Source organism: Diabrotica undecimpunctata, chromosome 4, assembly GCF_040954645.1.
Source record: "Diabrotica undecimpunctata isolate CICGRU chromosome 4, icDiaUnde3, whole genome shotgun sequence".
Lineage (NCBI taxonomy): Eukaryota > Metazoa > Arthropoda > Insecta > Coleoptera > Chrysomelidae > Diabrotica > Diabrotica undecimpunctata.
In genome coordinates this window covers 160,748,329-160,771,213 of record NC_092806.1, presented here as the reverse complement: position 1 = coordinate 160,771,213, position 22,885 = coordinate 160,748,329, and the positions used below count along the sequence as shown (strand labels likewise).

General features: G+C 34.4%; 1 protein-coding gene across 8 annotated transcripts in view; it reads left to right on the top strand.

The window, feature by feature from the left end:
- The window catches only part of sick (sickie), a 677,587-nt gene that overhangs the window by 560,390 nt on the left and 94,312 nt on the right, over positions 1-22,885 (top strand). For all 8 annotated transcript variants that reach the window (XM_072530832.1, XM_072530834.1, XM_072530833.1 and 5 more), the window contains 2 exons: positions 553-755; positions 1,205-1,356. In XM_072530832.1, the coding sequence (XP_072386933.1) occupies positions 553-755; positions 1,205-1,356 (355 nt within the window). The remainder of the gene's footprint in view (positions 1-552; positions 756-1,204; positions 1,357-22,885) is intronic.

The window sequence follows — 22,885 nt, the reverse complement described above, 5'->3', positions numbered from 1 at the left end:
GGTGTTGAAATATTCTTAAAGATTCATCATCAAGAAGTTTAAGAAATTCATACTGGACTCCGTCTGGTCCTGGAACTCTCCGTTCTTTTAATGATATTATGGCTGCTCTTATTTCTGCCACTAGTATAGGTGGTCCTGTTTCCGTATGTATTGGGGACTGGTTCTCCCTCTCATCATAAAATAAATTTACAACTATGACACACTATAACGTGTGTCTAATAGGAAAACAAAAATCTGTCAAGGAGATTAACATGATCTTCATTTTGACTGTAGATTTATGCTGAAATCAGACCTTGTTGTAAATACTTTTATTCCAGTAATATAATGGAGGTTGTTATGTTGTCTACTACTGCACAAATTTCCATAAATTTCTCTTATAATAAAAAATTGTCTGCTAACGATATAAAGTTACCAATTTTTAAGTTTCTTGTATTATTTTTTGAACAATAACACTTTGCAAACTAATACGCTCTTCAAATCACTGATCAAAGCCTTAACGCAGCGTGCTCTTGCTAACCTTCACAGTATCCTTATGCTTGCGTTTATTTACAGATCGACAAAATCAGAAAAATTGTACCCTTCGATGTTGCACAGAAATACGGAGCCTGAGACCGAGCCTTACTACTGCTTACCGATCGGGAGTCTTAGCCATTGGTCACAACCTACGAGTCCAGCTCCTGGTAGTGCTAGAACTTTTCCGTTGTCTCCTACTCACTCTAGTACTCCCAGACACAGCATGCCAAAGAACGACGACGGTAATTATATATATTATTAATCATAATTTTTTTATTTATTTATTTAATTATTTCCTTGATATGTTTCACTACACTATAGGTCTGATGGACCATATAAAATTACAAGTTGTTCCAGACAACAGTACGATGTAAGCAAGCGTTTCAATATGCACAAAAAAATTAAAGTGGTAGCAGTCTGTAACAAAAATGTAAACATTTGTAACTGTTTGGTCGTTAAAGAGATAACGTTTCTATGTATTTTGAGGTTTTTAAGTTGAGTCCTCACATTTGCGATAATTTTTGAAGACCATTAGTTAATTATTAGACTGTTCACTACTCTACTGTTTTCTTTTCTTCTTAAAAACTCCTTATTTAGTATCATTTCTAAATGATAAACTATTCTAAACATTCAGAACTATAAAAGGCGCCTTCTTAATCACATAATATAAAATACTGTTATATTGTTTCAGTGCATGGATCTTCCATAAGTTTGGTGTCGACAGCTTCGAGCTTATATTCTTCAGCGGAAGAAAAGCAAGCGCATGAAATAAGAAAATTGAGAAGGGAATTGACGGAGGCTCAAGAAAAAGTGCACACGCTAACGTCACAACTCAGCACCAATGTGAGTACATTTTTGTTTATATTTTCACTAATTTTTCGACAACTGCTACTTGCTCGTTATTGATATTGCTGCTAAGTATGAATAAACAAGTTTAAATTTTATTTTGTAAGATTTGATATATTTATTATGAAATTTTAACTGATAGAACGGTTAAGATCAAGAGTTTTAATATTTTTACTTAGTTGGTCTAATTTTTCGTTTTGTTCATCGCATAGACATATAAGTCAACTGTATTCAGACGAATATGCTACCTATTACTTTCTATTTTTTGTCTTCGCATTCGTCTGGTCTGGTTTTAGTATCGCTCTTTCATTTTTCTGTTTGTTTTACTATCTTTTATTGACAGATATACTTAAATTTTTTTCCCCATTAAACATTCCCCATAAATTAATAAGGCTCGTAAAAACAACTATGAGTAAAGTTATCTGCAGAGTACAAATACAAGGCGATATGTCACAAGCGTTTGAAACATATGCAGGGTTAAGGCAGGGAGACGCGCTGGCGTGCCTTCTCTTTAATATAGCGTTAGAAAAGACCATAAGAGATGCCGAGTTACACAATAGGGGAACAATCTTTAATAAATCAACACAGATTATGGCTTACGCTGACGATCTGGATTTGATCGCACGTACTACACGAGGACTTAAAGAGATGACTTCCACCTTCTTGACAGCCGCACAAAATATGGGCCTTAAAATAAACGAGGAAAAAACCAAAATGTTAGCATCTATTCCAAATAACAGAGATAGAGCTAGAAACGCTGAAGAAAACTTCAGTATAGACCAATATAATTTTGAGGTAGTAAATAAGTTTACATATTTGGGTTCTCTCATAACAAACGATAATGACACATCTGAAGAAGTAAAACGGAGGGTACTGCTAGCAAACAAATGTTATTTTGGACTAAGCAAGCAGCTAAAAAACAGAAATTTAAGCCAGAAAACCAAACTAATAATATATAGAACACTCATCCTACCAGTGCTGACATATGGCTCAGAAACATGGACCATCTCCAAAACAGACGCAAATCTTCTGCTCGTCTTCGAAAGGAAGATACTAAGAAGAATAATGGGCGCATTCTGTGAGAATGGTATTTGGAGAAGGCGATATAATTTCGAATTGTACGAGAAGTATAAAAAATAGTAAATGGTAGAGATGTAATATCCTTCATAAAAATAGGTAGGCTTAGATGAGCTGGACATGTGTCAAGAGCAAATGAAAATTACGAACTCAGACGAACTCTATTATCGGTCCCAGTGGGAAATAGGAGTAGAGGCAGACCACGACTGAGATGGAGGGACGGTGTGGACGAGGACGCAAGGAAAATCGGCGCGGCAAATTGGCAACGGTTGGCGATGAACAGAAACGACTGGCGAAATAGACTGGGGAAGGTCAAGGCTCAACTAGAGCTGTAGCACCACTGATGATGATACTTAAATTTTTTAAATATTTAATTTAATGTCCATAGTTTGTTAGTTGGTTTTCATGTAGTTTTTAATTTAACCCTACTTAGAGTACACATATGACGGCTAGAGTACACATATGAGCAGTGAATCGATCGTGAATATCCACTATTCTATGACGCTACTCGTGATGGCACCATCTTGTGGCGCTAGTTCCGTGACGCTCGAATCAGCATTTCACTATAGAGAAAAGTAAAATACAACGCCAGTATAGAATCTTCGCTGCAATTAAAGGGAACTAACACAGAACTCTTAAACATTGTTCAATACCGGAAAACAAGTTATCTAGGGCATATTTCTAAAGCAGAAAATTATAATTTTCTATGGCTCATAATGGGAGAAAAGGTTGAAGTAAAAATAAAAAATCGGTTGCCTGTAAAGTCGGTTTTACGGGCGAAGATTTTACGTGACAACGTCTTTTTCTCGGTAGAATATTTGTTGATATGAATATTATTAAATTGCACAATAGTTGTTTGCAGTTGAAACGCGCTGTTTCTTCTCAATTGACTGAATTACGATTGATTGCAGAGTGATTTAAACTAATAACACTATCAACATTTGTCAATAGTATGACATAACCTATAAACTCAGTTTCTCAACTTTTGTGTCAATCTAACAATTAATCAATCAATCATAGTTTACGATAATGAAATATTAGTGTACAATTATTTACCTTTATTGTTGTAGTTGTTGTAAATGACGAATCTAAGCACTAAGCACTCCACATTTTCACTACAGACACAGCTGACGATACTTTCAACGATTTTCAACTTTAGCGATTCAACGCGCCTAATTCTCTAGTGCCGCGCGCAGCGGACCGATCATGTTTGAGTGGGAGAGAGACGCAAGGCATTCGCCGGTCCGGCGGGCCTCTCTCTCGTTCGGTGACTCACTGTAACAGACGTGAGCGGGCGTTACACTTTTTCTTAAATGACTCCGAGCCACAACCTAATTTAAGACGTTGTCACGTCAAAATGCTTGTGGTTAACAAACATAAGAGCCTAAATAGACATGAATACTTCATTATAAAGAAAAGCACAAAACACTAATCGGTAAAGCAAGAGCACCGTAAGAAAAGAAGATTCTCATTCTGGTTCGTTCTATCTCCGATTATCTGCAGAGTTTTGTGGTTCGTCCATTCGCCTTTTTTCTTTATATTACTTAATTTTAGTTTGTCTATGGTAACAGTAACAACGACATTCTTAATCTTGGCGCCGCATCGTTCATCTACTTCAATATTAAAGATAGGTGTATATTTAATGTTTCCACTTCCACTTGTTTAAATTTTTTTTAAATATTGTGTGACGCGAATTGGAAATCTAAATGACAAAATGTAATCGTTATGTCGTGGAATGCAATTTTAGATACTCCATGTCGGTCCAACTCACCGTCTGTTTGCGTTGAAAATCGTAGAAGTCACAGATTTAGGTATTAATCTGAATTTGGTTTCGAACACTTAGAAATCTACTGTTTTCCAAGTTTTTGGGTTTATTCTCAGATGAAGCCTGTAGCGTCTGTATGAAATTATGTTATCATTACTTACTATGGCGGAAAAAAATTTTTTTCACGTTCTGGGCTTCTACACCAGTCGTTCTGATGAGTCTTGTTGAGACGAATACATTTAAGCAAATATTAGAGGCACTGTGGGGATTCAACAAATAATGTACTATTACGAATTAATAGTAATTAAATTAACAGGAACTATTCCTTCGAAAGCTCTGGTAAGATAAATGAACTTTTACTCATAGGTGCAAATAATTATCAAAATTTAAATGGTTGCAATAAACAATCAACAACAATTTAAAGGTTGAGGTAAAACTAGGTGAAGAACTTACCGCTAATTACCATGATTTGCACTACTTTACGAAACAACGAACGAAACGAATTCAATATGAATGCCTCGGTCACTAGCGGGTTGCGTCTTTTCTTCTCAACGACTTACACTCTTCTGTCTTTAGCGAGATGTATTCCCGAGCCTCAGCGGTACTATGGGATATAGGAATAGAGGGAGGACAAATCAAATCTATATAGGCACTATACGTGAAATCAAATCTTAACTGTCTTTTCTATAGCTGGACAAAATATAAATTATTTTTAATTAAAATTGATTTTTATTCCCAATTTTGTTGCTTTTCATATATTGAGGTTTTACCTAACTTTTTGTATAACTGCTCTTTTATATTACTTTTCGTCTTGTATATCCTCTAGAGTCGAAGGACAAATCCGTGTAACACGTGGTGTGACCGTTTCTATTCAAGCTTTACCACAAGTCAATTTTGTAGTCATCATTTAATCCGTATCAGATACATTTAAGAAAAAATTTTCTTCAGTTCGATTTGGCTGTAATTAAATTTTTATTTATGGCCTAGCGATTGTTGTTTTATTCACAATCTATTTTCCGTATTAAATTGCAAATACAATTAAGACTAGAATGCAAGAATTGACAAGAAGAGAAAGCAACATTTAGATACGTAGAATCCAATAAATTTAAACTCACTAAATAGCATTTCTCGTATCCTTTTTAGATAATACTAACACACATTTCTACGATCTTCTTCTGGTTAAATAATTAACGAAATAATTAACAAGTAATTGCTTTAATCTTTGTCTATTTTGTTGGTGTATATTCAATCATTAAGATTTATACTAATAAACAAAAATACCAGCTTCAACTATTTGCTTTAAATGCCACAAGTTGCTGTCGCACACGGTGCTTTCGATCTAGAATTCGTAATTAAAAGATTCTAGGTGATTTGATTATCCTCTTATAATAATATTATATAAACTGCCACTCTAATGCTGGACAAAAAATTCATGAATATTAGAAATTATTAAATCATTTACAATACAAATAAATACAACATCAAATGCGAAGTAAAATGGTCAGACTATGCGATTGTATTTTCAAAACATCTTTCAATCTTGTAGCCAAAACGGCAAGAAAGTTTTACTGTATAAACTTATTTTATGTTCCATGAAATGTTTGATAAAAAATATCAGACTATTGCCGAGTAATGTATGAAGAAATGGTAAAAATAAAGGAACTTTTAAAAAATTTCAGTAACCTAATCGAAGCAGATTTGTACATTTCTTTATCGACCATTAAAATAATTTAAACCACAGAAGTTTAATCTATAATGACAAATAATTGATTCCAATGGCTGTTATTAAGAAGGTAATTGTAATTCTCGTGTTATGACAGTCGGCCATATTTGATTCAGATTGAAATTAAATATGATCTCACTGATTCACTTGAAATGATTTATTCCAATTACCCGCCAGTGTTGAATTGGTGACATGACCCGCACAAAAGCACAAAACCAATTATACAATTCACCGTTTGAGCATGCACTTATTTATTTTTTAAGAACGGTAATTATTGGTTACACACACCGCACCCTTCAAATTATCAAGAACTGCATAATTTTTTCGAAAATAGGATATATCTCATTTGTTTTGAGGTGGGTAATAAAAAAAACACATTTTTGCTGGAAATGACTCGGGTAACAACAATGCATCTCATAAAATTTCAAATTTTTAGCTCCCGCGATCCCTTATTAAACACAAAATGGTCAAAATTTACTCATCACAAGCTGAGATGATTTTTTATTTTTATTTATTCGCCAGATTTGGCACCGTGTGACTATTAACTATCTAAAACTATAAAAAAAATAATCCAGAAGACACTTTTTGCAAAAAAATGATGAAGTCATAGACGGAACTTGACAGTATTTTGGGGAGCACGAATAACATTACTTTTCGCGTTTTAATCCTTTCGAAAGGGATGTAAAACTTAGAAAAGCATTTTATTAAGTATACTGGACGAAAAGTAAACTATATTAAAAAATAAATAGGAAAAAAAGTCACAAATAGTCTTTTATTGAATTAGAACTAAAACTAATTCGAGTTTTAAACAAAATACCTTATTGATCTAAAATGACGTAGTTAGACCGTTTCGCATTATGTATCAGCAACTTACGATCGACAAAAAACAATAAATATTTATATATTACTACTCGTTTCAAAGTACAAGATCGTAATTTTCAATAACATGGGTGTGGAAAATATTTATAGACATGTTTTGACTAATTTTGAATGCAGAATTCGAGTTATTCATATTCATACAGTAGGTATTTTAGGATTAAATCAATGTCCGCTGCAGTAAAAAAAATTACGTAACAACTTAATTTTTGCACAAAATCAAAGAAATATATACAGAAAACTATCAGACAGTAACCAATATAATGATAGCTAAAATATTAACAAGGAAATCATTAAATCCATAGATTCTCCTATTTACTTTTCTCCCAAAACCACGTGACATGTTTTTATTTTGCTGTTCAAGTATAAATAAATTTTTTATAAGTACAAATACTACAAAGAGCATTCAAAAAATATTTGAGATGCTCAAAATGCCCTCCAATTATTACCTGAAAATAACCTAACCTTAAATCCAAATGGAAAGTCAACAAATGGATATCTCGGTAATCGGATTAGCATAGACTGACATCTAATGACAATTTGACAGGTCAACAGCCGAAATTAAGATTGTTGGCGGCGAAGTGGCAGGTTACCAGTCGAAATTAATAATATTGACTCGAAATTAAAATTCTTGGCACATCTTACACAACTAAAAAAGGAGTCTCTCGACGAACAGAAGAGGTGTTAGATCTTCTTCAGCTGCAGACCGAAAGTGACTATATTTGAATGTAACATATAAATAAAGGTTTATAGCATTCTATGTCGCAATAACCTCTTCAGCTGAAATGTTACCAGATGAAAAAATTTTTGTTCCTGACGCTTTCTTATCTCTAAAAGAAATCAAACAGATCGTTGGAGAACTTCTTGGCAAACTTTTGTCGACTACTGAACAACACAATACGTTTCTATACAACCACATATCCCAAATTCCAGATGGTTTAAGAAATTTAATACTTTTTAGGGTACCTGTCCATTCCGAACGTTGGAGATCATTCTGGCTATGACGACTTTGTTGGTTGCTATGTAGGTTGCATGTCCTGCTATGCTCTCGAATTAGCAAGGCAGGATATTCTTCTTCGTCCTGGGGCCCTTTTTCCTTCAATTTTACCTTGCAAAATACATTGGAGTAGCTCATATCTGTCTTGATTTCTCATTATATGTCCCAAGTACTGCAGCTTATGGCCATTCACAATATTGACCAAATCTGGTTTTTTGGGCAATGGTACGAACTCCGATTTGAGCCACTCTACTGGTATTTTTTCTGCCTTGTATATTTCATTAAATATTTCAGTTATTATTTTTATTTGTTCTGCATCTAATAGCTTCAGCAGTTCTGCAGGAATTTTATCAAGTCCCGGTGCCTTTCCATCCTTTATTTGTCTGACGACTGCCGTTATTTCTTCTGGTAGGATTTCGGGACCTGAATTTTCTTCAACGTTGGATTTTTGTATTGTTCTAAGGTCGTGGAAAAGTTTCCCCAAGTATCTTTCCATACTTTCTTTTTATCTTCTTTGGTTATGGCAACATTGCTTTCATCTGTTATTTTTGCGCTGTTGCGTTTTCGGACCTTTCCAGCTATTTCCTTTACCTTCCGATGGACATTGAAGTTATCATATCGACTTTGATACTCCTCTATTCCTTGACATTGTTCTGTTTTTTGTTTCTCTTTGGCCTCTCTTATCTTTCTTCTGACAATGATATGTATTCTTGTATATTCTTGGAGATTTTCTTTGTATTTTTTTCTCTGATCCATAAGTTCATGTATTTCATCGGTCATCCACGATTTCCGTTTCTCTGTATCTTTCGTCAGGTGTTGTTCTTTTATTTCTCTCACAGTTTCTTGGATGATGGTCAGACTTTCCTCTATAGTTCCTGCATTTCTGTATTTTAGCACCTTTGTATTGATTTTTTCACTCACCTTCAGTCGAACATTGGAATCTTTAAGTTTTCTAACATCATACTTCTTCATAACATATTCTACATGTAACCTTCTTCATTCTGACTGAAATTACCTACAACTGGTACTTCTTCTTCAAGTGCCATCTCCGCGGCGGAGGTCGGCAATCATCATAGCTATTCGAACTTTTGAGACGGCTGCTCTGAAAAGTTCATTTGATGTACATCCGTACCACTCTCTCAGGTTGCGCAGCCATGACATTCTACGCCTCCCTATGCTTCTCTTTCCTTGGATCTTTCCCTGCATGATCAGTTGGAGCAAGGTGTATTTCTCTCCACGTGTAATATGTCCGAGATATTCCAATTTTTTTGTTTTTATTGAATTTAAAATTTCCATTTCTTTGTTCATCCTTCTCAGAACCTCTTTGTTTGTGACGTGTTCTGTCCATGATATTTTCAGAATTCTTCTGTACACCCACAGCTCAAATGATTCCAGTTTTTTCATTGATGTAGCATTCAAGGTCCAAGATTCCATTCCATAAAATAAGGTCGAAAAAACATAGCACCTCGCCAACCTAACTCTTAGTTCCAGTTTTAAATCCCTGGTACATAGAACTCTTCTCATTTTGTTGAAATTTGCTCTAGCCTTTTCTATTCTTATTTTTATCTCCTGATTGTAATCATTTGTGAAGTTAATCATTGTTCCCAGGTATGCATATTTGTCCACTTGTTTGACGTTGATTTCGTTTATTAGAAGATTCTCGTTATTTCTTTGAGTTTTCGATATTCTCATAAATTTCGTCTTCTTGACATTCATTGTTAGACCATACTCTTTTCCATACTCTGCTATTCTGGTCACCAGTCTCTGAAGATCTTCAATGTTTTCGGCTAAAATCACAGTGTCGTCATCATATCTAATGTTGTTAATGGGAACTCCATTTACCTTTATTCCAGCTGTTTCACCCTCAAGAGCTTTTTTCAGGACCTCTTCGGAGTAGGCGTTGAAAAGAATTGGCGACAATACGCATCCCTGTCTTACTCCACATCTAATTTCAATTTCTTCTGACAGCTGTTCGTTAACACGTACTTTTGCTCGCTGTTTATAGTATAAATTTGATATGATCCTGAGGTCGTTGTAGTCAATCTTCTTTGATTTCAGGACATTCATTAAATGTTTATGTCGTACTTTATCGAATGCTTTATTATAGTCAATAAAACATGCGTATATATCTTGATTGACGTCCAGGCATCTTTGTATTAGTATATTAAGTGAAAAAAGAGCTTCACGTGTTCCTAGGCCTTTGCGGAAACCAAATTGTGTATTATTAACGTCTATGTCCAGTTTGTGATAACTGGTACATGATCAGAATTTATGTTTGCCCCCGAGTATGTTTTGACAGATGTACAGCTGTTCCTATATCTCTTATTTACTAGCATGTAATCAATCTAATTTCTTACAATCCTTTCCACAGAATTCTATGAAGATTTTCAGGTGTACAATTTCCTAGGGAGTAGCTTAAACCAGGTGTTCATTATTACGAATTTAATAATGCCCGTAGATATATAACAACCTTAACAGGATTGAGATTTGGTCACGCTTGTTATGCTGCTCATCTTGTAAAAATCAAAATTTACAATTCAGCTTATGTGAAACATGTCAAGAAAAAGGAGATCTTAAAAATAAAAATCGAACTGTCTGAGGAATTTTCTCAGAAATAAAATTATTAGAGATAGTCCACAGATGTGTGTATCTTTTAATCTAACCTATTTTTCTTTTAACAAATACTTGGTTCCGGGTCTTGATTTATGTTTTATATGCAGGGCCATATTACAAAAATTATAAAAACTATTTTTTGTAGACGAAGGTATTCTTTGTTCATAAAAAATTATTTTAAAATTTAGTGTTAATGTTCCTATTATGTAGGGGACTATTTATATAACAATAGCAGTACCTTTCGGGTTTTTCCTTCGGGTTTAAAGTGGTAAATTTCGATAATAAAACAGAAGAAAACGTAAATAAAAATACTCACCTCTTGACGACAACCCTGTGCACCGACATGGTTACCTTCTCCTCACTTCTCGCATCATCCGTTCTCGTGAATGAATCCAACAAGTTGACAGTTCGTTTAAGGCAAGTACCGGTAGCAGAAAACACCGGGTACCACAATAGTACCTTCTGAAAAATTCCAATCAGTGAGCAAAAAGCAGTTGCGGATAACTGCTGGTAAGGCGGCTTGCTTAGTCTTTTTTCTGTCTTTTTCTAACGCACGCATCGGAAAAGTTAACAGGAAGATGTGCCGTTCGAGGTTCTAAACCATACGTAGAGTTATCGGTTGATTTAAGAGTTGACTAGTCGGAGGCTTAATTGATTCTCGGTACTGCAGAGGAAGGGCAATTGGTGGATGTTGATCATCGCAAAATGGTTACTAGGATTCTTTTAGAATTCTTTAAATAATTGTTTTCCATCCATGTCTCATTTAGCTTTTGATGAACTTGTTTGTTAATTTTGAGGAATTGTATTCTTATCCATAAGCGGATTCCGTACAGGAAGGCGTTGTCTTGATAATATAATAAAATTTTATTACCGCAAATATATTAGAAAAACGCTTTTTTTTCGCGAGAACCAAAATTAGAAGTAGTTAAGAGGCAGGCAGCTTTACGAAGAGATGCTTAATAGCCTTGGCTATCAATACCCTTCGTATGCGACCGTGAAATATTGGATTGCAAGCTTCAAAAAATGTAATTTTTCCAGTAATGATGAAGACCGATCGGGAAGCCCAGTTTTTGTGTCCTACCATATAAATATGATTTTATTAAAACGTCGAATTGTACTAAGACAAATATCTGATGGGCACTCAGATGGGATTCAGAAAAGGGCTGGGTACAAGGGAGGCTCTGTTTGCAATGAACGTTCTCTCACAGAGATGCTTAGACATGAACCAAGAAATTTACACCTGCTTTATTGATTTCGAAAAGGCCTTTGACAAAGTACAACATGAACCACTAAGACAAATTCTAATAAAGAAAAATATAGACAGCCGAGATATTCGAATTATATGCAACCTATATTGGAATCAAACAGCAAATGTAAAGGTTGAGGGTAGGCTAACAGAAGAAATTCAAATCCGTCGAGGAGTCCGGCAGGGATGCATCTTGTCGCCACTTTTATTTAATCTGTATAGTGAAGCTATGAGAATTGCAAAAGATAGGGAAGCGTGGAAACAATTGGAGGAGGCCTATGTCCAACAATGGATGAATGAAGGCTGAAGAAGAAGAAGAAGAAGAAGAAGTGAAGCTATTTGTGAACAAGCACTCAAGGAAGAAGATCTTGGTCTGGTAATAAATGGTGAGACGATCAACAATATAAGGTATGCTGACGATACGGTTCTCCTAACGGGAACGCTAGTAGAACTACAACATCTCGTTCAAAGTCTCAATATATACTGTAACAGTTACGGCTTGAAAATTAATTTGAAAAAAACTAAATTTATGGTAATCACGAAATCAAAGAACATCAGAGCTAATCTTGTAATAGACAATACAACGATTGAGCGTGTGTCCTGTTATAAATATCTAGGTGCTTGGATCACAGACGATACTGATCAAACAAAAGAGATTAGATGTAGAATAGAAATCGCTAGATCAGTCTTTAATAGAATGCGCAAACTCTTTTGCAATCGTGATATCAATATAAAGTTACGAATACGAATGCTGCGGTGTTATGTCTTTTCTACCCTGTTGTATGGAGTAGAGGCTTGGACACTAAAACAGTTGACCACAAAAAACATCGAAGCTTTCGAGATGTGGTGCTATAGGCGCATTCTCAGAATATCATCGCGGCACTAACACGCAAGTACTCCAAACTTTAGACAAAAGATGCGAAATTCTAAATGAGATAAAAACTAGAAAGATGGAATACTTGGGGCACATTGTGAGAGGTGAAAAGTACGAACTTTTAAGAAATATCATGCAGGGCAAAATTAAGGGCAAAAGAAGTGTGGGAAGAAGAAAAATATCGTGGCTTCGTAATCTACGTGAATGGTTCGGGTGTAGTTCGATTGAACTTTTTAGGCGCGCTGCTAACAAAGTCGCAGTGGCCATGATGATTTCCAATCTCCGCTAGGAGTGGCACGAGAAGAAGAAGAAATATCTGAGAGACTGCATATTTGTTATGAATGCGTCTATTACCTTTCTTCAATTCGGGAATCAGCTCAGAAGACGCGAGAAGTTATCCAAAGGTATTCTGTTTCTACAGATCAAACGCCTCTCACGTCCTTACAAATCGTATGCTGCAATAGAAATAATTCGTGATTTAAGGTCCGAATTATTAGATCATATCCTATTAGAAAACATGTGCATGTTTTAACTTTGTTGGAATTATTTGATTCCAACATTCCCCATAATGGAAACATCGACACCAAACGTCCGATGAAATGTAAGAAGGTCAAGAAAAAGATAGAATAATACTCTGGTCATCAAATCGGCCGAGGTGTCCGAAGATGGAATAGGGCCTTTTCAGGAAGCAGAAAAAGGCGAATAGTCTTATAATAGAATGTGTAATGGTTTTGTGGATAAAGAAAAATATGTTGTTCTCAAGCTATTTTCTTGTGGCATTTTAAATTAATTTATATTTAAATGGGAATAAGCCACAATTAAAGGTTAAAATACGTTTATTGACGTTTCAATTTCCACTTCGGAAATCGTTCTCAAAATACAAACATTAGTAAATTAAACAAATTTTGTTTTTTGTTACTTAGTGAAAAATTCTTCTAATAATTTAATTTTATCTGACTCATCTATATTGACAATTCAGACATACCTTATACATTTTAAAGTAGACGACTTTAAAATGATATTGCCAATATTGTTGAGTTGTGTTCCTGGGACGACTTTACTTATAAGATAGTTCATTCGATTACATGAAATCAACTTTAACTTGAGAATATCCGTCAGAAAAGATCATAACATGTAATTCGTCTTTAAAAAGACAAATACATGCCATGATGACAGTAAAATTCTCCTGTTAGTGATTCCATAGTAAATTATGAGGGAAAAACCAGGAAAAAAACCTCATAATACTATCCCGACATGGTAAGTATTTGATCGTGCATTTAGTTTACCTTCAATAAACACCAAATTCCGATTTTATATGTTTGTTATTTAAAAAACATATATGATGTATTCTCCATATGTTACTGACTTACCAATACTGGTATTTTCCTTTTAATAACTTCCTCTTTTAACCCTGTATTGCCCCTTGTAACTCTCAAGTTACATACTGAATAAAAGTCATAAAATATTTTCTAAACCTTATATTTCCGTAAACGTCCGTTGTTTCCGTAAGGTTACAGACAGCTGTCTACCACAAAGCATTCCAATCATACACAAGGTCATATTTTATGCATAGATTCTAGCAATTGTAGTGTGTTGTCGTTAGTAGTGTTACAGCGTTATAGTAGGTGACTTTGATCACAATTTCAAGTATTTTCTGTACTAGCTGACGACTTAAAAAAAATAAAACTAAAAGTAAGTACAATCTGATTCTTATTGTAGCAAATATATGCTCTGATAATAAAATATTAGGTATTTTGTGAGTAAAAAATGTTGTGTAACTTTAAAGTTACAATGGTCCATAATGTATAACATATTTTTTTTTTGCACGTCGTAACAGAAATGGAACCTATCTGTGTAAAATCATTTTATGGCAAGAAAGGACTAAATAATGTTCAAATAAGAGACATTGGTGGATATGACTCTGAAGATTCCATTCTAGAATCCGACAGTGACGATGATGAAGTGGTACATATTTCAGAAAATGTTTGTTCGGAAGAAGTGTGCCTGGAAGATATGGAAGACAATAATGAGAACCAGGAAGATGATAATGAAAAGGAGGATGACAATGACATCGAAAATGACGTGCTCAATCATCAGAATATCACATGGAAACGAATTACTAGTCGTTCTGCACAGCCAATTCAACCTTGGAAAGGTAGTTTACCGCCAGAACCTGAAAACCCGTATACTCCAATCAAGTATTTTAGAACGATGATAGATGACAATATTTTGGACAATATCGTTTATCAAACAAATCTGTATTCTACCCAAAAGAACACCGAAAAATCTTTAAATGTGGACAAGAACGAAATAGAACAGTTTTTCGGTGTATGTTTGTTCATGTCAGTGTATGGTTTACCCTCAACTAGAATGTACTGGAAAGCATCTACTCGAATTTCAGTTGTTGCAGAAACTATGAGTCGGAATCGCTGGGAACAAATAAAAAACAATATCCACTTCAATGACAATAGTCAGATAATTCCCGGAGATAAGTTATACAAAATCAAACCGCTTTTAGAACCAGTTATAGAAAATTTTCGGAAAATTCCAATGACAGAAAAACTATCAGTGGATGAACAAGTTATTCCTTTCAAAGGAAAACATAGTCTAAAAATGTATATAAAAAACAAACCAAAAAAGTGGGGCTATAAAGCGTTTCTCCTATGCGATACCAACGGAATTGTATATAATTTTGAACTATATACTGGTAAAGAAGAGCATCCAGAATCTTTACCAAATGTTGGAGTCAGCGGAAATGTGGTTCTTCGATTAGCCACAATAATTCCAAGAAATGCTTACCATAAGATATATTTTGATAACTGGTTTACAAGTATGCAATTGCAAATTGAACTGGACAAGTTGGGTATTCCTTTTGTAGGTACGGTGCGTCCTAACAGATTAAAAGTATGTAATTTCTCTACCGACAAAGATATGAAAAAGAAAGGAAGGGGGAGTTTTGAAGAACTTGTCTACAAGAAAGAAGGAATAACCCTTAGAGCAGTCAAATGGTACGACAACAAGCCGGTGCATTTACTGAGTTCGTTTGTAGGCACGTATCCTACAAGTCAAGTTCAAAGATGGGACAAAGCAAAGAAAGAAACCATTCTTGTGGAATGTCCTAACATTGTAACATTTTACAATAAATGTATGGGCGGAGTGGACTTAATGGACTCGTTGATGGCTTTATATAGAACTAGGATTCGTTCTAAAAAGTGGTACCTCCGCATTGTGTTCCATATATTTGATTTAGCAGTTGTGAACGCTTGGTTACTTTATAAAAGAGACACTCAGTTACTTGGTATAAGAAAGACCGATGAACTAAGTCTTTTAGATTTCAAAGCATCTATTGCCGCTTGTCTTTGTCAAGAGGGTAAAGAGAGACTCAAGAAGAGGGGAAGGCCCAGTCTATCTATAATAGAACAAGAAATCGAGCAGAAAAGGAAAAGAGGACCTATCGCTTCTCTACCGGAGAAAAACATACGGAAAGACGGAATAGGCCATTGGCCTAAATTTTCAGAAAAGCGCGGACGTTGCAAGAAACCGGGATGCCTAGGCGTACCAAAAGTATTGTGTGAAAAATGTAATGTAAATTTGTGCTTTACGCCTAATTCTAATTGCTTTGTGGACTTTCATAAAAATTAACTTTTTTTCCCATTGTAACTTGAGAGTCACAAACCCTTATGAAACAAAGGAAATAAAGAATTAAAAAAAAAATCTTCAAAAATGTTTTAATTTGATCCTATCCTGGAAGTATGTAACAGAAGAAATTTTTTTTTGAAGTTAAAAAAAAATTGGGCAGTACAGGGTTAATATGGGTAACCAGATCCTACTACATTCTGCCGAGGAATTCGCGACACAATTGGTCTCATTTAGCATAATTAGAGCCGCTTCTTTGATTTTTCTCTTTTTACCATCCGTTTCTTTTAGGACTATATTGGATATTCTCAAGTTAAAGTTGATTTCATGTAATCGAATGAACTATCTTATAAGTAAAGTCCTCCCAGGAACGCAACTCAACAATATTGGCAATATCATTTTAAAGTCGTCTACTTTAAAATGTATAAGGTATGTCTGAATTGTCAATATAGATGAGTCAGATAAAATTAAATTATTAGAAAAATTTTTCACTAAGTAACAAAAAACAAAATTTGTTTAATTTACTAATGTTTGTATTTTGAGAACGATTTCCGAAGTGGAAATTGAAACGTCATTAAACGTATTTTAACCTTTAATTGTGGCTTATTCCCATTTAAATATAAATTAAGAAAAATATGGTTTGAAATACACTTTATTATTCAGTACAGTCTGGCTGAACATCACTAAGCTTGTTAAAATTAGATTCCAATTTATGAACTCCATTACTAAAGTCAAAATCTGGAAGGGCTCTAAAATCGCTTCCACATCTGTTAAGACGTCATCATTTGATGAAAAACACTTTCCACACATGAATTTGTTTAGGTATTGAAACAGATAGAAGTCGCTAGGTACCAAAACTGGCGAATTCCGTGGATGCTCCAACAATTCGAACTTTAATTCATGGATTTTCGCCATTGTCAATATACTTATATGACACTGTGCATTCTCCTGATGAAAAAGGATTTTTTTTTACAAACAAGATCTTTATTGACGAATTTTTTCCTTCAGCTGGTCTAAAAGATTACAATATTATTTAGAATTTATTGTTTTGCCGGTTTGCAAGTAATCCACAAACAAAATTCCTTTCATTTGAGGGGGGGAATCGAACTTCAATTATTAGCGTATACAGTAAAAAAAGTAAATAGACTTGAAGATAGCCACGGTTTTACTGATGTCGATCCAAAGGAGTATATAGTAGATCCGCTTGATCTTTGCACATTGTTTTATAAGATATAAATCAAAACATGTGAGCCAAACTTACGTCGATTTTCTTGAACTTTCTTGGACTTCTACATCCAAGTGTAGTTATGGCTCTGGTAGTAAAATATTTTTTACCTTCAAAAGATGTTTTACCCACCGATAACTTGTACCCAGGATATCCCAGGTAGCAAACATTCAAAAGGTGTTTTTACCTAACTAATAGAAATTTAGAAGTTGTCCATCTCCAACCACTTGGTAGACATTGAAAAGAAAATTTGAATGTAGTCAGTGAGAAGTTAGAATTTACCCAAGGTGGACGCTGCGTTTATTAGTTAGTATCAACTTAGGAACCAACCAGTTTGGACGCTTCCTTTTTTAGTTTAGAGTAAAAACTCTCATGTTTTTTATATATTTTATATATAAGTTTATTAAAACTAAAGAAAACATCCTTTGTTCATGTCCTAGTTAGTGACTTTAAAATTGTAGCAGTGCTATAGTGTTTTATGCTTCGCGGACTTGTGTGAATCGAACAGTAAATCGGCGGTTTAAATATAAGAACTCTAAAAAAACTTTGACCAGATCTTAATTTAGTTATAGTATCAAAGTTTGTCATTAAATTACATATTTTTTAATTCTTGTATTCTTTTATTTCCTGTTAGTGTGTGGTCCTTCGAATTATAATTTATTACACCGTTTATTACGCCATTCTAATTTATTGTTCATCTTCTTACATTTTTAATAGTCGTCTTCGAGGCAAATTTTGAAGCGATCTTCTACCAGTAGCAATGCCCTCTCTTATCGAACCGCCAAACTTATCGAACAACCGATTATAATAAAATTAAAAATTCGTTCATAAAAGTTTACATCTTTTGCATCCAGTATTCTGAAAAATTCATTTTCCAAAAAAATGTACGTATGTTTTTGTCCGTAGCACTTGCATAGCATCAGTGTCCTATTCATTATTTTGACACGGTGTGTTACAACTGTTGTATAAAACTAAATGTGTGAGTTTATTGAACAATTTTTTTACCCTTGTTTCCCCCAAAAGTTAAATTGCACCAAAACGACGAACAGAACAGAAACCGCATTCATACTCGATGGGAATAGCTAATGAACAAAATGGTTGTTACACACAACAAATGATTCTGTTGTACTACGATAGTTAGGATAATGGCCAAGGAAATGGCATTGTTAAACATATTGATGTCGATTATTGAATTGTGGGTGGATTATCCGACTCTATTATCCTTTTTAAGGTTAGTAAATAGAGGGCGTATGTAAAATAATGCAAATACGAGATGGGATTTAGGTCAGAGAATCACATCTTTTCTACGATTGTTATTTATCAGATTATTTTTATGGTGCATTTTTGTCTGATAGCTTTATTGATGGATTTACAGAAATGGGATTGGTCGACGACACGATTACTTTTATGTCAATAGGATTACGGCAAGTTTTCTCTATGTAAATAAAAGATAGGAATCATAAATATCGTACTTTATTTCCAATCGCAAATTTTATTATATCTATAGCAATTGGTCAATAAAAAATATATGTAAAAGGGATGAATTTGCTCAGAAGGCTAAAACCGATCAACATAAGATGACCTTTACCCGTTGGAAATTTTATTGAATTACACAAATCTTCAGTAAACACCTGACTGAATATTTTCAATGTCCACAAGGAAACTAAGTTCCTGTAGCTGGCTGTATACCATGTATCACAAAATATTTATTTAAAATCCTTTATAAAAGGTATATAATTAAAATACCCAATCAGGCTATATCACAAAACGTTTTCGGAATCTGTATTTCATCATCAGTGTTTGTAGGTGTACATGTTTTGAGCCACTAAATATCTGGGTAAAAACCCGTTAATGTTATTAGTTTAAATTTAGATTTCATTATTCGATCTTATATATTGTTCTGAAGCTATTTTCTTGTGGAATTTTAAAGTAATTGCTATTTAAATGGGAATAAGCCACAATTAAAGGTTAAAGTACGTTTATTGACGTTTCATTTTCCACTTCGGAAATCGTTCTCAAAATACAAACATTAGTAAATTAAACAAATTTTGTTTAAAAAAAAATTGTTGTAATCAATGAAACAAGCAAATACATCTTGATTCACATCCAAACACCTCTGTGTCAAGATGTTAAAGGCAAATAATGCTTCGCGAGTTCCATATCCCTTCCGGAATCCAAACTGAGTTTCTCCGATATCTTCTTCCAATTTTCTGTAAATTCTATTGTGAATTATTTTGAGGAATGTTTTTAAGGTATGGCTCATCAGACTGATCGTGGGATGATCACTGCACTGCTTAGCATGTGCCTTCTTAGGAAGAGGGACAAAGGTTGATCTTAGTCATTCTTCAGGAATTATAGTGTTTTCATAAATCTTGTTAAATAAGTCTACTAACAAATGGATTCGATCTTCGTCTATAAACTTTAGTATATCCGCTGGTAGCTCGTCTGGTCCTGGAGCTTTGCTATTCTTTGATGACTCTGGAAAATTATCACAAGAAGGCTTCCTTTGATCGTCAAACAGTTCTTCTATGTATATCTGCCATGTTTTAGTTTCTCCTCTGTTTCCATTATCATGTTCCGGTGTTGGTCTATAAGTACTGTCTGCTTTCTTTTTCTATTGTTGATCATCTCTTAACTTTCTTGTGAAGATAGAACGAATCATATTTGGCTTCCAAGTTTTCAATCTCCTTGCATTTGAAAAAGACAACTTTTTTAGAAAAAGAAAAATATACAAAATGAGATATGCTAAATTAAAATCGGTCAAAAAACCAAAAAAAATTATTGCAAAATAAACAACAAAGTCGCTATTTTTGAATATTGTTAATAACGTTTTTATTATTTATTAAAATTTGTTCAAATGTACCCAAACTCGAGGGGTTTATTTTCTTTTTTATGGCGTATAATATATTAATAACCTATAGAGAAAAAAGTTTAAAAAAATTATATTTATGTACAAACTTTTAGAAAAAAAAAATCGGTTGCCTGTAAAGTCGGTTTTACGGGCGAAGATTTTACGTGACAACGTCTTTTTCTCGGTAGAATATTTATTGATATGAATATTATTAAATTGCACAATAGGAACAAGGAATTGAATGAAAATAAGAATTGCACAAATTTTAACTATAGAAATATATTTTGTTTACTAAAACATTGTACATGTAAACTTAAACTTAACTAATTTCTATTTGAGTGATTTTGTTGAGGATAGGACGATGATAGGAGAAATATGAAATGACACAGCTGACGATACTTTAACCACACGTGTGAACTTGTATTATGACGCTTTCTCGGTTTTCCAACGCCAAGAACGCTCGAGAAAGACAGAGACACAAGCACGCACCGATTCAACGCGCCTAATTCTCTAGTGCTGCGCGCGCAGCGGACCGATCATGTTTGAGTGGGAGAGAGACGCAAGGCATTCGCCGGTCCGGCGGGCCTCTCTCTCGTTCGGTGACTCATCGTAACAGACGTGAGCGGGCGTTACAGTTTTTCATGAGTGACTCCGAGCCACAACCTAATTTAAGACGTTGTCACGTCAAAATTATACGACCTTTAGAAGCCAAGATTTTAAAAATTCACTATTAAATTGTGTGTGTTAATTAATAACGTTAAGGACTGACCAATGTTTTATGAGAAAAATGAAAGTTTTTAACAAAACTTTTAGCAAACAAAATTATTGAATATTGTTTAAAACAGAAGCGTTGTAAACAGAGAGTACTTTTCATTCCGACTACATTAAAAGGAGTGGGACTAACCGAATAAAGGGCCAGCCGCGCTCTTCAAAAAATCCAACATAATTTCAAGATACAGTGCTCGGAATAAAATGACATATATCAGTTTCTACTGGACTAAATTTGCTCTTTCTTTTTTAAACTGGGGTACAACGTTAAAATTATAACATTTATCGTATTTTCACTGCAAAATAATCCAAAAAAAAGCCACAAATAACTACTGGATGTACAAACCTTTTCTTATGGTACTTTTATTGTTATTTTTTTATCTATTTATTTAAAATATAATTCTTCTTCTTCTTCTTTTGGCATCATAACCCTGGATGGGTCTTTGCCTGCCTGGCTATGTCCTTCCATTCAGATCTCTCTGGTGCCCTTCTTCTCCATTTTCTTATGTTCATTGTTTTCAGGTCGTCTTCCACGTCATCCAACCATCTCGTTCTGGGCCTTCCTTTTTTTCGCCTTCCTATGGGCTTCCATTGTAACATTTTCTTAGTTGTTTTTGCATCGCTTTGTCTCTGCACATGTCCCAGCCATGACAGCCTTTGACTTTTCACAAATCTTACAATGTCATAACCTTCATTTAACTCATTAACCTCGTCGTTTCTCCTGATTCTCCATGTGCCATCTTCCTCTTGTACCGGGCCATATACTTTCCTCAGTATTTTTCTCTCGAATGTCCTGAGTTGGGCTTCATATTTTTTCGTCATTACCCAAGTTTCACATCCATAGGTTACTACGGGTCTAATCAGTGTTCTATAGATAGTCATTTTGGTTCTTTTGTCTAATAATTTCGATGTCATCAATCTTTTATTAGCATAGTATGTACGATTCCCGCTGGAAATACGTGCATTAATTTCGCTACTTACGGAGTTCTTCTGATTGATTTCTGTGCCGAGATATGTAAAGGCATCCACTTGTTCGATAGTATAGTTATTTAAAATATAATTGTGTATATTAAATAGATATTATTTATAAACAGTATATATATATATATATATATATATATATATATATATATATATATATATTCTGGTTTTTATAACGTCTTACGACGTTGTCCGACTCCCAAACGCCACTGTATTCTGTCTTGAGTTAGGTCTTCGTCCAGATTTAGAGCGCTAATCGCTTTCCTAACTCCCAGGTTCCAGCTCTGTGGTGGTCTTCCTCGTTTCTTCTTTTCTGGGGGTTGTCACATCATCGTTTTTTTAGGCAATCTTTCGTCCCCCATTCGGCTCACATGCCCATACCATATGAGCTGTTTTCTCTCAATATCCTCAACTATAGTGCCCTCTATACCCATTTGTTGTTTTATCACTTCATTCCGTATTCTGTCGGCTCTTGATATTCTCATCGATCTTCTGATGGCATCCATTTCCGTGGCTTCGACCTTTTTCTTATATTTTTCGGTTATTCTCCATGTCTCAGCTCCATAAACTAGGCTAGTTTTAACCATTGTATCATAGATGTTCCATTTTCTTTTCTTTGATATTTCTTGACTTCATAGAACTCCGTTCAAACATGCTATAGCTCTTCGTGCTTGTACAATTCGATGTTCTATTGCTCGTTCGTCTTTTCCACTACGGTCGAAGATGACGCCCAGGTATTTATATTCGTTGCATGGATTTATTTTTTGATTGTCATCGATATCGAGTTGTTCTGCTTCAGCTCCAATTGAGAGGTATTTTTTCTTTTCTAAATTGATATTTAATCCCCATTTCTGGTATTGTTCAATTAGTTTTCCAAGCATGTATTCCATGTCA